We start from the raw sequence: 18,097 nt of genomic DNA, 5'->3' as shown, positions 1-18,097 counted from the left end.
GTGAAAGTGAAGGGAAATCAAGACATCAGCCACAATTGGGCATTGAAGCAAATTCAGTAGTGAGAGTTGAAAATTTGTGCTAGACCGGGATTCAAACTAAGATCTTCGCTAAACATGAGCAGTTGTCTTAACGCCCTCGGCCATCCAGACCCGCTTCGTGCCCAACCCAGATTCTCTACTTGTCACAAGCTGATAGCATTTCGAATTGCTTTCGGCTTTATTTATATTCCTGCAAGAGTGTGGAAGTCGTATGCATTTGCACTGAAGGTATCAGCAGCCATCTCTCTTGATAATTACTATATATGTGATTATTTCCCTGCAAGTAACAAGTCTTTCTGATTTTCAGTAAAAGTTAGTTATTTTGTATGGGATATCTAACTTAAGTTTCTCCAGGTATATGAAATTTTCAAACAAGCTATGGGAATGCAGCCGAGTGACATCTTCGACAACCTACTCCCATTGTACAGTTTTCTGCTGCTGTTAGTATTACCCTTTATATTCACCTGACCAAAAATCTTCTTTCCAGTTCGCTGATCCCTATTACATCTGTATTCACCTCATGCATTTCCCATTTCTCTACCACATTGAAACTTAACAACATATCGTGTCCCCTTTGATGGTCCACTCATGGAAATCGGAATACGATACTAACCCAGAATCTTTTGCAAATAGGTTATCATCATGACACTTTCACAATTATGGGGCGTGTATGTACAGATACATGTTATTTGTTAGTAGTGGAGTGGTTTCCATTGCCTTCTGTAGTCTCAAGCTGTAGATTATTGCTGATTCTTCTGCCCTTAGTGCCAGTTTTCCACCTGAAAGGCAAGAGGACACCTGAAACCTCTATCTGCTTCTCATACCTGTTCTTGCAAACTCCTTATACTGGAAGTTTTCGACCATCATTGCTGACGATTTTTATTAAACACGTTAGTAGTGACTGGGTTTGAACTTAGGGCCCAAGACATTTGGATTAGTGTTCTAGACCAAGGTTACCACAATGCTTCTAAAATGTAGCTGCTACTTTGCAAGCATATTCAAAAGGCACAAGCTTATGGTGTGCAATGCAGTGTATATTTTGTGAAAATTCTCAGTACTGAGTATATGCCAGGCCATTATGTTGTGAACATTTGTAACAATTAGTGAAATGCTTTGATGATGATGTCAGTTCAGCTTAACAAATTCTCATGTTACAGCTCTGCTGGATATTAAAATACCAAGCAGAAACAAGTTTATGCTAAATGTGCCAGCAACGAGGAAATCAACCCGAAACTCTACTTTGCACGGTTTCCCAAAATCGGAAGTAGTTTCTGGAAATAAAAACATAAATGGTGGTAAAAATTACGCAAAAGTCGTTTATGAAAAGGTTACAGAAAGTCAAGAAAGTAATCTCCCACACATTTATGAAAGGAAGCAAGCTGATGCATGTAATGTTCTTGAGAATAAAATGAAGACTGTAGCCAGTAAACCTTCTGAAAAATGGGAAGACATCTGTGAAGAAAATAAAGGTATTTCTGTGCTTCACCAATGATTCATGAAGAGTTATGAATTTGAGAAACTATACCTATTTAGTCATACGAAACATATTGTACCACATTTGTGAACATACTTTCCCTTCACCCACATGCTAACCCCCTCTGTCCATCCATCCCTCCTGCCCTTCCGCCTCCCCCTTTCACCCCCCCCCCCCCCCTGCCCCCTCTCCCTCTCCACCACCACCACCATGCTTTGATGATGATGATTTCATTTTGATTTTAATATGTAAATATTTGCTTGGTAAATAAAAGTTGTGTTGGAGACTTATGCAACCAAACAAATGATCTAACAATGTGAAATGTTAAAATTTTATCACATCTAAAAATACATGCTAACATCAGTCAAATGTTACTTTCTTTCAGGCCATGACGACTCACTCTTTCAAAAGTACTGTGTCCAAAATATTAAGTTCAGATCAATAAGTAAGTAAATAAATATGTACGATACTCTAAAACAATCAGTAATTGTCAGTAATATTAATTTCTGTTAAAAGTGTATGGAATACAAATAATGCCTCTTTATTAACATTCAGGTGTTACATTTCTCCACTAATTCTATTTGCGAATGTGAAAACATTTTTTAGTTTCTTGTTCCATTCGCCAGTGTTTTCAGAGTTACCTAGTCTTACAGGCAAGAGATGAAATTACAACAACATGTTTTCCACTATAATAGTGATGGCCTATTCAGAGCTTTTTTGTTCTCTCAGCTCCCACTATTGCTCAGTATGTGTCAGTAAAGCCAATAATCATTACTGTTGGCCCTGTACAAACCCTCAAATTTGACCTTTTGCTCTCCAGGCTCTTTTCTTTCTTCACAAAGCTGCTTATATGCACGCGTATGGACAGTCTGTGTATCTTACACATTAATTACGGAAATGTGACCATGTACCTCTTTTTCTGTTCTGATAGTTACTCAATAATTTATGAGATTATGTTTATTAGGAACAGTGTCCGGTACATCTTTTTACTGCCATATGAGAAACCAGGTACATAATGGCTGTAACAAACCTTCTCCTGCAGTTCTGGTGTTCAGGGTATTTTTAATTTTTAATGCACTCATTTTGGCTAATTTTGGTAAGAAGATACAGTGAAATAGGGTGTATACGCCCTGGGACAACCGGTAAATCCGAGAAAAACCAGGGAATTTTTTTGAATTCCAGGAATTTGTCATTGTTTTAGTTTTCAGTTAAATTTTTGTAATTTTGACTGGTAAGGAACGACACACTAACAAAGAATTTTACTTTAGCCCACTACTGCAGAATAATACTGCAGCAATAAAACATAAACGAGGGAAAGAAAATCAAAATTAGCTCAAGTTGCAAAGGAAATGTGCCGTTTCCAACGACATAATACAATTCGCAAACAAGCATCTGCCAACACCAAAAGGTGTTAAAGGCTTCAGGACAAAGACTATGCAATACTTTGTAAAAAGAAACTGTGTCCGATGACCGTGATGTCACAACGGTTTATATTACGTTTGTTTGAGCAGTTGCCTGCAGACTCATGCACATGGGCAGTTGAGTAGCATATGAGCAGAACCTGCTCCTGCTTATGGCTACTTGAAGTACAGCTGTTAGCTGTATCAGCAGTAGCAACTAGCAGCCAGACACTAGACGGAAAAATTCTTCTGACGAGTCCAAGCTGCCAGATTCATGCATGCGCAGAGCAGTCTAAGTTGCAATGCAGAAGACTGTAGTCTCCACGTGATCCGTGTTTAGGGTTAGTGAGTTTGCTGTTTCTTCTTTGTTTACAACTCTCACATCAAATGAAAACAAAACGGATTTCGATGGCTGAGAGCTAGCAAGTGAATTAAAATACATTCACATACTTATGGAAGGCTAAAATATGTAATTAGTTTTAGTTTCGGGGTTTTTGTATTTCCAGGTTTCTGCCAGTCAAGCATTAATTGCCTTGCAGAACACTGAACTTATTATTGTCAATTTGCTAAAGAAATTTGGCTTTTATTAATCTTCTCCGCAGAGGCTGTCAATTTATTTGAATTGAAGTGTTTTATTCCACAGTACTGGCTAGTGTCAACTGTTTGCTGAATTACAAGTGCCCGTTTTTACCTCCTGGTACATATGGTGTTATGCCATAATAATTAAACGTGAGATAATACAGTACTGGTACTCCAAGAAAATTTTCGGCCCGAAAACCACACTGAGAAGCTTAATATTAGGTTGGGTCATACTTTTTTTGTGAATCTGGACATACAAAAGTGCACTTTCAGCTGAATTATGCATTTTAGTCAACTTTACGAAATTCTGATGCTCGCGGGGTACCCTCTGATTATGTGTTTAGTTTACGATGTAATCTAATATCGTTAATGCTAGATAGGTATGAACATGTAGGCTTCCTACATCATTGTAGCTGCGCACGTGCAGTAACGCAGTTTTCTGGTGCTCTCTGACAACTGCTGAAACGAATTCTAACAGGTTGCAGGAAGATATTGCGAATGGTGGTTGAAAAGCATTGCTTTAAAAGTAAATTTCATTTTATGCAACATGAATTATGTTACATGTGCAAATGTGCTTTGAATTTCTTAAATCACTGAGCCTTTGATTCTCTTTTAAAGCTTAACACTTTGAGGGCCTTCAACTTAGAATAATTTCGAGTCCAGATATTTATGTAATATGCCGATATGAAACTTCCTGGCAGATTAAAACTGTGTGCCAGACCGAGACTTGTACTCGAGACCTTTGCCTTTCGTGGGCAAGTGCTCTACCGACTGAGCTACCCAAGCATGACTCACGCCCTGTCCTCACAGCTTTAATTCCGCCAGTACCTCGTCTCCTACCTTCCAAACTTCACAGAAGCTCTCCTGATTCGGTACATAGAATTTTACTTCCGAATTCACTGAACGCTTCGCGCATAGCCCTCCTTACGCTAACTTTGACATCGTTTAGCCTCTGTTTGTCTGAGAGGTTTTGGCTGCGTTTAAACTTCAAGCTCTCTTTGCTTTTGCAGTAGCTTCCTAACTTTGTTGTTGAACCACGGTGGGTTATTCCCGTTCCTCACAGTTTTACTCGGCACGTACCTGTCTAAAACGCATTTTACGATTGCCTTGAACATTTTCCGCTGCAACGGCCTTATGATCACTGATTCCCTGTTCTGTACATACAGAGTCGAAAAGTTCGGGTCTGTTTGTTATCAGTAGGTCTCAAAAATGAGATCGACAGGAAGTGCAAAATGGCTAAGCAGGGATGGCTAGAGGACAAATGTAAGGATGTAGAGGCTTGTCTCACTAGGGGTAAGATAGATACTGCCTACAGGAAAATTAAAGAGACCTTTGGAGAGAAGAGAACCACTTGTATGAATATCAAGAGCTCAGATGGCAACCCAGTTCTAAGCAAAGAAGGGAAGGCAGAAAGGTGGAAGGAGTATATAGAGGGTTTATACAAGGGCGATGTACTTGAGGACAATATTATGGAAATGGAAGAGGATGTAGATGAAGATGTAATGGGAGATATGATACTGCGTGAAGAGTTTGACAGAGCACTGGAAGACCCGAGTCGAAACAAGGTCCCGGGAGTAGACAACATTTCATTAGGACTACTGATGGCCTTGGGAGAGCCAGTCATGACAAAACTCTACCATCTGGTGAGCAAGATGTATGAGACAGGCGAAATACCCACAGACTTCAAGAAGAATATAATAATTCCAATCCCAAAGAAAGCAGGTGTGACAGATGGGAAAATTACCGAACTATCAGTTTAATAAGTCACAGCTGCAAAATACTAACGCGAATTCTTTACAGACGAATGGAAAAACTGATAGAAGCGGACCTCGGGGAAGATCAGTTTGGATTCCGTAGAAATGTTGGAACACGTGAGGCAATACTAACCTTACGACTTCTCTTAGAAGGAAGATTAAGAAAAGGCAAACCTACGTTTCTAGCATTTGTAGACTTAGAGAAAGCTTTTGACAACGTTAACTGGAATACTCTCTTTCAAATTCTGAAGGTGGCAGGGGTAAAATACAGGGAGCGAAAGGCTATTTACAATTTGTACAGAAACCAGATGGCAGTTACAAGAGTCGAGGGGCATGAAAGGAAAGCAGTGGTTGGGAAAGGAGTGAGACAGGGTTGTAGCCTATCCCCGATGTTATTCAATCTGTATATTGAGCAAGCAGTAAAGGAAACAAAAGAAAAATTCAGAGTAGGTATTAAAATCCATGGAGAACAAATAAAAACTTTGAGGTTCGCTGATGACATTGTAATTCTGTCAGAGACAGCAAAGGACTTGGAAGAGCAGTTGAACGGAATGGACAGTGTCTTGAAAGGAGGATATAAGATGAACATCAACAAAAGCAAAACGAGGATAATGGAATGTAGTCAAATTAAATCGGGTGATGCTGAGGGGATTAGATTAGGAAATGAGACACTTAAAGTAGTAAAGGAGTTTTGCTATTTAGGGAGTAAAATAACTGATGATGGTCGAAGTAGAGAGGATATAAAATGTAGACTGGCAATGGGAAGGAAAGCGTTTCTCAAGAAGAGAAATTTGTTAACATTCAGTATAGATTTAAGTGTCAGGAAGTTGTTTCTGAAAGTATTTGTATGGAGTGTAACCATGTATGGAAGTGAAACATGGACGATAACCAGTTTGGACAAGAAGAGAATAGAAGCTTTCGAAATGTGGTACTACAGAAGAATGCTGAAGATAAGGTGGGTAGATCACGTAACTAATGAGGAGGTATTGAATAGGATTGGGGAGAAGAGAAGTTTGTGGCACAACTTGACTAGAAGAAGGGATCGGTTGGTAGGACATGTTTTGAGGCATCAAGGGATCACAAATTTAGCATTGGAGGGCAGCGTGGAGGGTAAAAATCGTAGAGGGAGACCAAGAGATGAATACACTAAGCAGATTCAGAAGGATGTAGGTTGCAGTAGGTACTGGGAGATGAAGAAGCTTGCACAGGATAGAGTAGCATGGAGAGCTGCTTCAAACCAGTCTCAGGACTGAAGACCACAACAACAACAACTTATTTTCAGGGGACAAAATGTCATACTGCCGATTGACACACTTAAAGGTAAAACTGACACACTACGTAGCTTAATCTTTCAATTCTTCCTTCTTCCAGCTCTGCCAGCTTTTATCAGATGATTTATAGGTGTTGTTGTTGATTCTTAACCACATGTAAAAATCCCCTCACTGCCACTCCTCCTTACCCTCTCCCTTGCTTTATTCTTTATATTCTGGTGTATCAGTTGCAAGTTCTTCACCATTTTCTTGTTCTCTCAAGAAGCAGTCTATGATAATGTTGTTTCAGAGTTGAAAGAAAAGTTATTTGTAAATGACCTTTTCAGAAAAATGCTGTTTGTGTCGTGGTATGCAGGCTGAAGATGGGTTTGATGCAGCTTTCCATGATCTCTATCCTGTGCAATCCTTTTCATCTCTGAATAACTACTGCAACTTAATCCTCCTTAATCTGCTTACTGTATTCATTACTTGCTCTCCCTATACCATTTTTATCCTCTATGTTTCCCTCCAACACTGGATTGGTGATTCCTTCATGTCTTAGAATGTGTCTATCAACAAATCCCTTCTTCTAGTCATGATGTGCCACAAATGCCTTTTTTCCAGTTCTATTCAGTACCTCCACATTAGTTATGTGATCTAACATCCTCATCTTCAGCATTTTTCTATAGCACCACAGATCAAATGATATTTTATTCTCTTTTGGCTCAAACTGTTTATCATCCATGTTTCACTTAAATACATTTATATTTGATGTTAACAAATTTCTTTTCTTCAGAAATGCTTTTCTTGCCTTTGTCAGTCTACATTTTATATCTTCTCTATGTCAGCCATAAGTTAGTCTGCTGCCTGAATAACAAAACTCATCTACTACTTTAAATATACAATTTCCTAATCTAATTCCCCCAGCATAACCTGATTTAATTTGACTGTATTCCTTTATCTTTGCTTTGCTTTTGTTGATCTTCATCTTATGTGCTCCTTAAAGTCACTGTATACGCTCCTTAAAGTCACTGTCCATTCTGTCCAACTGCTCTTCCAAGTCCTTTGCTGTCTCTGACACAATTACACTGTTTCCCACAAACCTCAAAGTTTTTATATCTTCTCCCTGGATTCCTGTTCCAAATTTTTCTTGTGTTTCCTTTCCTGCTTGCGCAATATACAGACTGAATAACACTGGCACTAGGCTACAACACTGTCTCACTACCTTCTCAACCACTGCTTCCCTTTTCATGCCCCTTGACTCTGATAACTGCTATCTGCTTACTGTACAAGTTGTAACTAGCTTTTCGGTCCAGTATTTTACCCCTGCTACCTTCAGAATTTCAGAGAGATTCCAGACAAAATCGTTCTAAGTCTACAAATGCTATAAATGTAGGTTTGCCTGTCCTTAACCTACCTTCTAAGATATGTTGTAGTGTCAGTATTGCCTTGCTTGTTCCTACATTTCTCTGGAATTCAAACTGATTTTCCCCGAAGTTGGCTTCCACCAATTTTTCCATTCTTCTTCTTCTGTAAAGAAACTGTGTAAGTGTTTTGCAACAATGATTTATTAAACTGATAGTTCGGTAATATTCACGTGTCAGCACATGCTTTCTCTGGAATTAGAATTATTGTATCATCTTGAAGTCTGAGGGTATTTCGCCTGTCTTATACATCTTGCACACCAGATTGAAGAGTTTTCTCATGACTGGCTCTCCCAAGGCTATCAGTAGTTCTGACAGAATATCAGTCCCAGGGCCTTGTTCCAACTTAGGTCTTTCAGTGATCTGTCAAATTCTTCTCTCAGTATCATATCTCCCATCACATCTTAATTTACATCCTCTTCCATTTCTATAATATTGCCTTCAGGCATGTCCCCTTGTTTAGACCCTGTATATACTCCTTCCACCTTTCAGCTTTCCCTGCTTTCCTGAGGACTGGTTTTACATCTGAACTCTTGATATTCACACAGTTGCTTCTCTTTTCTCCAGAGGCCTCTTTGATTTTCTTGTAAGCAGTGTCTATCTGTCCCCTATTGCGAAGTGCTTCTAAATCCTTATGTTTGTCCTCCAGTCATTCCTGCTTAGTTATTTTGTATTTCCTGTCAATCTCATTTTTTAGATATTTGTTTGCCCATTTGCATGCTACATTTACCGAGTTTTTATGTTTTTTTCTTTTCGTCAAGTAAATCCAGTGCCTCCTGTGTTATCCAGCGATTTCTACTAGGCCTTGTCTTTTCACCTATTTGATCCTCTGCTGCCTTTACTATTTCATCTTTTAAAGCTACCCATTCATCACCTACTGTATTCCTTTCCCCTCTTCTATTCAATCATTGCCTAATGCTCCCCCTGTAACTCCCAAAAACCTCTGGTTCTTTGAACTTATGCAGGGCCCATTTTTGTAATTTGCTATCTTTTTGCGGTTACTTCCTTTTTAACCTACAGAGAATAACCAGTGGATTTTAGTCAGAGTCCATATCCACCCCTGGAAATATCTTAAAGTTTAAAATCTGGTTCCAAAATCTCTGTCATACTGTTATATGACCAGTTTGTAACCTTCTGGTGTTAGCAATAAGTAAGCTATAGTTTGTTCGAAATTCTACCACGCTTCCTCTTTCATTCCTTTCCTGCAGACTTTCCTTCCCTTCCTTTTCCTACTATTGAATTCCAGTCCCCCATCGCTATTAAATTTTTGTCTCCCTTAGGAATCTGAATAATTTTTTAATCTCATCATACATTTCATCAAATTCATCATCTGCAGAGCTAGTTGGCATCTAAGCATGTACTATTGTGGTTGGTATGGGCATCATGCCTACCTTGACTGTGACGTTTATAGTAGCTTACCTACACTCCTTATTAAACCTGCTCATGTATTACTATTTGTTTTTGTATTTATAATTCTGTAGTCACCTGAACAGAAGTTCTGTTACTCCTTCCACTGAACTTCACTTATTCCCACTATATTTAACTTCAACCTGTCCGTTTCCCTGTTTTAAGCTTTCTAACCTACCAGCCCGATTAAGAGACCTAACATTTGACACTCCGCTCTGTAGAATGCGAGTTTTCTTTCTCCTGATGATGACATTCTCCTGAGTAGTTCCTGCCCTGAGATCCATGTGAGGGACTACTTCACCTCCGGAATATTTTACCCAATAGGATGCTACCATTATTTAACCACAGATTGGGGCTGCATGCCCTCACAAAAAATTACAGCTGTAGTTTCCCTCTTGCATTCAGCCATATGCGGTACCAGCACGGCTGTTTTGGTTGATGTTACAAGCCCAGATGAGTTAACCACCCAGACTGCCCCTGCAACTGCTGAAAAGGCTTATGCCCTTTTTCAGAATCTTATGCATTATCTGTGTCATGTTAACCTAGATTAAAAATTCCCTTTGGGCATATTTCTAAATTCCAGTTTCTCACAAAGAATGTCAAATATTTTCAACGCATATGTTAGAATCAGTATGTACTGTCCCGTATTTATGTTACTTATTTCTCAATTACAGATAACATTGATGAGTGGTTTCCTAAAGATATACCTGAAATATCACCTCAGAATTCTGTAATTGTGAGTCATGGATTCAAAGACGATGGAAATAATTTTGAACACTCTGAGAATGTAATCAACAATATAACTAAAAGTTCAGCTATGGAATTCAGTGAAAGGAAGACTGACAGCTCATTGCTGTATGAGCAGGACACAAAAACTTGTGTAAAAGGAACTAGCACCCCTTCCAGCCCTGTGTCCTCCAGTGGGAGCAGTTTTAATGAAAGTTCATTGCATAATAGGTTATTTAGCGAGAAGACAGTGTCGAATATGAAGAAGTTGATCAAAGACAATCCCCAAGGTCTCTGGGCCTCTGAGTTTCCTGCGATTTACAAGGTAGGTGGCCATTATATTGTATTTGAGTGCACCTAGTGGTAATAATGCAGATACCTGTTATGGTTATTGTCATGTGTATCAAACATAGGTCATTGCTAGAAAATGTTAACTTGATATTTTGCAGGTATTTTGTTGTGATGGTTATTAATTAGTCTTAAAAAACCACTATGTGAGAGAATTAGTCATGTTGAGGAGCGTTCTCAGTGGACAATTTTGCATTACATGTTCAGCTTCCTTGTGGTCATCTTATGTGGTTGGCTGTAACTTATAAAGGAGAAAATTAGTTTCTGATGCAAAAAGGAACCTATTACAGAAGAGAAATAATCTTCTGTTTTATCTACCTAAATCGTGACAGAAATAAAGATTTATTTCATCATTATCAGTTATTTGAGCAATACAATATTAGTAAATCCTTGACTGAATATGGACATTTGAATAAGTGGAAAAAAATGTTCACTGAACAGTGAGTAGGAACATAAGGAAGAAGTTAAAGATTAGTGCTTATGTTTTAAACTTGTGTTATTATTTGGAGCACAGACATGTAGACTTTACATTGTCATGCCATAGTACCAGATGTGGCAAACATGATTGTGAGAGAGGGATTTTAAGAGTAGGATAGGACAGTCTCTCAGGTGTAATCGGAGGCATTTGAAGAGGTGCTGGGGAGTTGATAATGGGGACAGGGCAGTATAGAAGCAGACAAAAAAGGAAAAATAGTGTAAATGAATTTTTGTAGCCCTGTCAACATAACTGAAAAGGAGGAACAAAAGGGGACAGGTTGGAAGGGGGCATAAAATGCGAGCAACTGTGGTAGAGGTAGGTATGGGACAGGAATTACGAACAGAGGGACTGCAAATATGAATAATTTGTCAGAGGAACAGTTCTCACACATCAAAGAAGAGTTACAGGGGAAAGGGCACTTAGAAGACACCAGTTGTAAATCATTCAGGCGATTTACCGTCATATTTATGTTAATGGAAAGCTTGTTGTTCTTCATGCCAATATACGTAAGCGAGTGCTTATTATGCTTTATTAAGTCACATATAAACTATGGAGTAACATTCTGGGGAAAACTTGGCATTTTGACTACTATGCATTTATATAAGCGAATCCATTTCATTTTTCAAAACAAATGTAACAGATAGTGACAAAGTTCCACTGAGGAACTGTGGTATTCATGAGTGTAACAAGACTTGGTAAAAGCTTTCATACAACTCACACAAATATCAGAATGTATCAGAAGAGTCCACTCCAGATACTATTAAACTTCTTAATAAACTCTAAGTGGAAATAAAAGCAATACATGCCACAAAGTCCTTAAACAAGTCTTAGTGTCACTGTTTCTACTCAGCGAGTCGTTGCATGGATATATAAATTCTTTTTATAAAATAATATTTCTTCTGTATGTCTATACCAGCTATGTTTAAGTCAGATTTCCAGGTCTTGTAGTCCACAATGTTTTCTGTCCTGTTTATGGAGAAAAAACATGCGAGTTGTCAGATATCTGTAGCACATTGTGCTATCATAAATAGAGTGAGTCAGTAGATTATGAAGTGAAGTAAACCAAATAAAGAAATAATGTATATGTGTTTTCATGTTTTGTTCATATTTTTATACTAACATAGTGTGCTTTCACAACTTTATATTTCATAGCTGCTATATTTTTTGCACAATATGTCTGTAGAATTTTTATGTCTGATTTTATCTATTAGCCTTTTAACCCATATGGATTGCTGCTCCATTCTTGGAACTTTATATTTCACATTTTGTATGAAGTATATACTGTGGAGAAAGGGATACTTTTTATATGATGATGCATTGTTGCCACTGAGTCAGTGTGTGCTGCAGTTACTGCATTGTTCCTTTACATATAAGTACCAGGACGGTCATGGTAGAACGTTATGTCATTGAAGCATGTTAGCCTCTTAGACGTGTTTTAAATACCATATATTTTTGACCCATTTTTCAATGTTTGAATATTTAGTAAATATTAAGAGTAAACTTTGCATCTGAAATGCAGTAATCTGTGGACCTTACAATTTGTGATCACATGTCTGCAATAAAAATCTGTGTTGCAGTTTTGGAACTCCAGACTTGACATTATAATTTTTTTTAACAGTGTAATTTAGATGAACTGTTGAACATGATTGCTGACGAGAATCCTCACCTACACAAAGCAATGTTCTTATAACTATCAACAAAATTGAAAGATGTCATACGTGAATAGTGACGATGAAGGACCATGTCTCTGATAAACAATTCACAGCAGAAGGTAAAAATCACAACTGTTGTTGGCAACAAAGTGAAAATAATTTTGCTAGGTCCTTGATGAAAGTGAGGGTTGCAAAGTTGTGAAAAACCCTTTTTACAAAATAATAATTTGAAAGAAAGTGATATACTCCCACAAGAGTCTGTGTCTTGCAACAAAAAACGAAGACAATCAAAAATAAAAAGTGATTTTTACAGAGGAAGATCTGCACTGTTGTATCTGTTCATTAAGGGAATAAGTGGATTCTTAATCCTTTAATTTCAGAAAAGGGTCACAGTCCTGTTGAATTATTTGAGATTTTCTGTGCTGAAGACCTTCTAGCCATAATGGGAACATACGCTGTAACTGTTGCATTAATAATGTTTTGTACAATAATTGTAACTGTAGCATCTCTCTATAAAGTCACGAGATGGAACAGACAGCTGAGAAGAAAAATAAAAATTTATCAGTCGTATTGTTTTTCTCATTGCACAGAATAAATAGATGGATTAGATCACCTGGATGAAAATGAAGGATGCAAATTAGAGGCAAAAAAGTAGTACTGACAGCTAATAATTTCTCATTAAATGCATCAGTAGTGAATGCTGGATAAATCTCCAGATTAGAATACAAAGAGCAAGGAAGAAACTTTAGATAATTTGCATTCACACAACACATAACCATGACATACCTATTAAAGTATTGATAAAAAAGTTTTATGGAAAGATCTCTCGCTAATTGTCACACATACTGAAAAGAGAGCCTCACAAGAAGTGAGGTATGATAATGAGGTACACTATATAACAAAAGAGTACAAGCAGACACTGAACATCGAAGAATGTAGATACTTACCCTTCTGGTACTGCTGTTCAAAAGTGGAAAGACAAAAAACTGGGATTAATTTTTTTAGTGAAAACTTTTTTGAATGAAAGCTGTTTTTGGATGGTAAAGACATATGAAAATCACAAAAAAAAAGGTTAATTTCTTAAGGGATTAAAAGTACGTCCCAAATGGGTTAATGTAAAATGTCCTTTATTGTTGTGAAGTACCAGCCTTCCTAATTGTTTAGAGGCCCTATCTCCAGGTAAAATATTTTACTGTATATTTAACATTTTGCTGTCAGCTCCACATCATTATGGAAGCACAATATAAGATTACTAGGCTTCAGTAAATCAATTTATGTGTGTCAAAACTGCTATGGAAAGTTAAGTTAGTATGAGCCACAGTCGGACAACATTATGGTTTATTTTCCCTCATGCATGTTTAAAAGTGATGGTTATCCATACTCTTATGGCATGTTTTGATCTGTGTTAGTTGTTTGTACTTCCCTTGTTTTGGTGTAGCATTTTCAGTGTTTTCTTTCCCCTAATGTGGGTGATAATTTTATAGGAGCACTTTGGAGTGGCCTTGGATTACCATGCTTATGGCTATGTGAGCATGGCAGCTGTAGCAGCTGCATATTCAGATGTTTTTATTTGTTTAAGACGAAGTTCAGCTGACTTTCTATTATTTGATTCTGAGGCACCTCTGCCCAAGCATTACGCGAACAGTGGTAACATGAGTAAGTACATGAAATTTTCTCTGACGCATTCTGGTTGTAATAATGTTTTAAATATTTTATTTTATGCATCAAACTTTCATACACAATCTATTGCAAAATTTAAGAAACTTTAAGAATAACCATGGTGTTTGCTTAAAATTCTATTTTTGTATTTGTGCAATAGATCCAGTTTCATTACATTTGCAGGACAATCTGGCAGTTATTTAGTGATGAACAGGTTTGTCTGTTCTTTGATTTATTCAAACATGTTGTTGTTGTTGTTGTTGTGGTCTTCAGTCCTGAGACTGGTTTGATGCAGCTCTCCATGCTACTCTATCCTGTGCAAGCTTTTTCATCTCCCAGTACCTACTGCAACCTACATCCTTCTGAATCTGCTTAGTGTATTCATCTCTTGGTCTCCCTCTACGATTTTTACCCTCCACGCTGCCCTCCAATACTAAATTGGTGATCCCTTGATGCCTCAGAACATGTCCTACCAACCGATCCCTTCTTCTGGTCAAGTTGTGCCACAAACTTCTCTTCTCCCCAATCCTATTCAATACTTCCTCATTAGTTATGTGATCTACCCATCTAATCTTCAGCATTCTTCTGTAGCACCACATTTCGAAAGCTTCTATTCTCTTCTTGTCCAAACTATTTATCGTCCATGTTTCACTTCCATACATGGCTACACTCCATACGAATACTTTCAGAAATGACTTCCTGACACTTAAATCAATACTGGATGTTAACAAATTTCTCTTCTTCAGAAACGCTTTCCTTGCCATTGCCAGCCTACATTTTATATCCTCTCTACTTCGACCATTATCAGTTATTTTGCTCCCCAAATAGCAAAACTCCTTTACTACTTTAAGTGCCTCATTTCCTAATCTAATTCCCTCAGCATCATCCGACTTAATTAGGCTACATTCCATTATCCTTGTTTTGCTTTTGTTGATGTTCATGATATTCAAACATATTCCACAAATATTTCAATTTTATCTGTGCACGTTATTATTTTATGATATATGAAATTGTGTGATGATCAACAAATGTTAGAATTTAATGCTTAATAATAATTTTTGTGTGTGTGTGTGTGTGTGTGTGTGTGTGTGTGTCTTGTCTGTTAACTTGCCATTTCAGTAACCTTGTAGTGTTTTCTTGTATCACTCTAGAGCACATAATGTTCCTTTTGCAAGGAGAACAAGCATTATAATCACGTGCAAATTGACTATACAAAACATTTATTTTGGTCTCTATCTTATTTTTACCTTTTTAAGGTTGTTTCATATCTTCCAGTTTTTTGTACACAGAAACAGTATATTTTGAAGCTATATAATGATGTAAGCCATTTGAAAATGTATTGATTACTTGTACAGCGCCCAAAGAATTTCTTTGTTGTATTTGTATGTAGCTGCATGCTACACCGATGATGCCATTGTTGAGATGTTTGTACAATTCACTAAACGTTTTTAAGTTTTTGCTAACATTTCATTGATAATTTTCATTTCAGTTGAATATGTTTTTTGTTAGCTGATAACATGTCTTGGATATTCAAAATGTTGCTCTATGAAGCTACATTTTTATCGTGTATTCCGAACTCTAAGAAAAGAGTTTTCTTGTAGTCTGCTTTCTTTCTTTGATACATGATCTCACCTTGTAACTTTCCAAGGTAATGCTTGAATATTCTGCTTTAATATCGTAACTTCTCCAACTTTTTGTTTTACCCTGCTGTGTCCATACAAGACGACACATTGGAAAGGCGTTGAAATAGTATGTATGAGGAATGGTTTTTAAAGTCCAATTCAATTCTTTGTTTACCATACTGGGTAAATGCCAAATACTTGTCATCAAAATCAGTTCCACCCGTAAGGGAAACTCAAGTGTAGACACTTATATGTTTTGCTGCTCTGTTCCATTATCTTCTCTGAGTCTGCTTGTGTCACCAGTATATACATGCAGCTTCCAAACTGTGATCTTGCTTTACACTTTTTCTGTTTTGTAACAATCCATTTGAATTTAGGAAACATCATTCATGAAAAAGATGGTATTGAAATTCACAGATCAAGATACTGATCTCATAAAAAAATTCCATTCCACGATATGGAGCAGTGGTGTGTCATAACTTCAACAAGTGTGGACAGTATAATGTTTATGCTTAGTGCTAAGATTGTGGTGTTATAATTATGATAATTATGCACAGTGCTGAGAGTATATGGAAAGTGAATTAGTCACAAGCCTTTGTTTCAAGAAGAAATTTCTGAGAACGCACTTTGGGAGCCCAGCGTTGTATGGTAGTGAATTATGGACAGTGAGAAAACTGGAAAAGAAGAGAACAGAAGTGTTTTGAGTTGTGGTGTTACAGAAGGATGTTGAAAATTAGGTTGACAGATAAAACCAGGAATGAGGAGGTTGTGTGTAGAATCAACGAAGACAGAATGCACGGAAAACAGTTGACAGTAAGGGGCAGAAGGATATCCATGGAATAACTTCCATGGCGCTAGAGGAAGTTGTAGATGGTGAAGACTACAGGAGGAGGCAGAGACTGGAATTTATCCAACAAATAATTGAGATGTAGGGTGGGAGTGCTGAGATAAAGAAGTTGCAAGTCATTCATGGCGGGCTGCATCACACAAGTCGGAAGACTCATGACTAACAAAAATAGAAATCCTGTATTTTTTTGTGCAGTGAAGATTACGGATTCGAGACATGCTGCTTCAGAAAGGTTGATCCACAACTGTATAACATTGAGGAAAATTTGATAAATTTTTATTTTGTCCATCTTGGTTGCATGAATATACAATTCATTGGTGCAATGGTTACATTTTTTTGGGCTGGTTCACCCATTCTGAAACCACACACCAAAAAATTACAAAGTATATATGTTGCAGAAAATATTCACAAACAGTATGCATGTCCATGTTACAAGTGCATATATGATCATAGATACACAGTGTTACTAACTGAACTATTTACACAAAATTGTGTGAAAAGGCATGAACTGCTTCATCTTCATCTACACCTAAATTTACATCTACACCTACTTGACTACTCTGCAAATCCCACTTAAGTGCCTGGCAAAGGGTTCATAGAATCACTTTCACATTAATTATCTATAATTCCACTCTCAAACAACGTGCGGAAAAAACGAGCACCTATTTTTCCGTGCAAGCTCTGATTTCCCTTATTTTGTTACAATGACTTTTTCTCCGTATGTAGGCAAGTGTCCACAAAATGATTTCCAACCCCAAGTCCTGTATCATGGCCGTGTAACTCTCTCCCCTGTTTCTCAATAATACAAAATGTGTTGCCCTTCTTTGAACTTTCTTGGTGTACTCTGTTAATCCTATCTGGCAAGGATCCCACACCGTGCAGCAGTACTCCAAAAGAGGGTGGGTGGGCGTAGTGTAGGCAGCCTCTTTGCATCTTCTAAGTGTTTTGTCTGTAAAACACAGTCTTTGGTTTGCTTTCCCTACAACATTTTCCAATTTAAGTTTATTCCTAGGTATTTATTTCTGTTTACAGCTGTTAGATGTGATTGATTTATCTTGTAGCGAAGTTTGATTCCTTTTAGCACTCATGTGGATGACCTCACTTTTCATTCCTTAGGGTCAATTGCCAGTTTTCGCACCATACAGATATCTGAATTGTTCTGCTATTGGTTTTGATCTTCTGAAGACTTTACTAAACGATATACAACAGCATCATCTGCAAAGGAAACTCGGACAGCTGCTCAGATTGTCGCATAAATTGTTTATGTAGATAAGGAATAGCAGAGGGCCTCTGACCATTTCTGTTTTACTAAATGACTTCTGTGAGTTACTAAGAACTGTGACATCACAAATCCAGTTCCATAACTCAGATGATATTTCATAAGCACACCCCAATTTGAATACAATCTGCTTGTGGGATAAGGCGTCAAAAGCCTTCT

At 37.6% G+C, this 18,097-nt stretch overlaps 1 protein-coding gene across 1 annotated transcript in view; it reads left to right on the top strand.

Moving 5' to 3' along the window:
- LOC126457138 (uncharacterized) overlaps nucleotides 1–18,097 on the top strand; it is a 288,468-nt gene that overhangs the window by 96,577 nt on the left and 173,794 nt on the right. Inside the window, exons 5-8 of the mRNA XM_050093206.1 lie at nucleotides 1,197–1,508; nucleotides 1,899–1,958; nucleotides 10,002–10,378; nucleotides 14,016–14,187. Of these exons, the coding sequence (XP_049949163.1) occupies nucleotides 1,197–1,508; nucleotides 1,899–1,958; nucleotides 10,002–10,378; nucleotides 14,016–14,187 (921 nt within the window). The remainder of the gene's footprint in view (nucleotides 1–1,196; nucleotides 1,509–1,898; nucleotides 1,959–10,001; nucleotides 10,379–14,015; nucleotides 14,188–18,097) is intronic.

Source organism: Schistocerca serialis, chromosome 2 (genome assembly GCF_023864345.2).
Source record: "Schistocerca serialis cubense isolate TAMUIC-IGC-003099 chromosome 2, iqSchSeri2.2, whole genome shotgun sequence".
In the NCBI taxonomy this organism is placed as follows: domain Eukaryota; kingdom Metazoa; phylum Arthropoda; class Insecta; order Orthoptera; family Acrididae; genus Schistocerca; species Schistocerca serialis.
The sequence above is the reverse complement of the archived record's forward strand: the minus strand, read 5'-3'. Positions and strand labels throughout refer to the sequence as shown.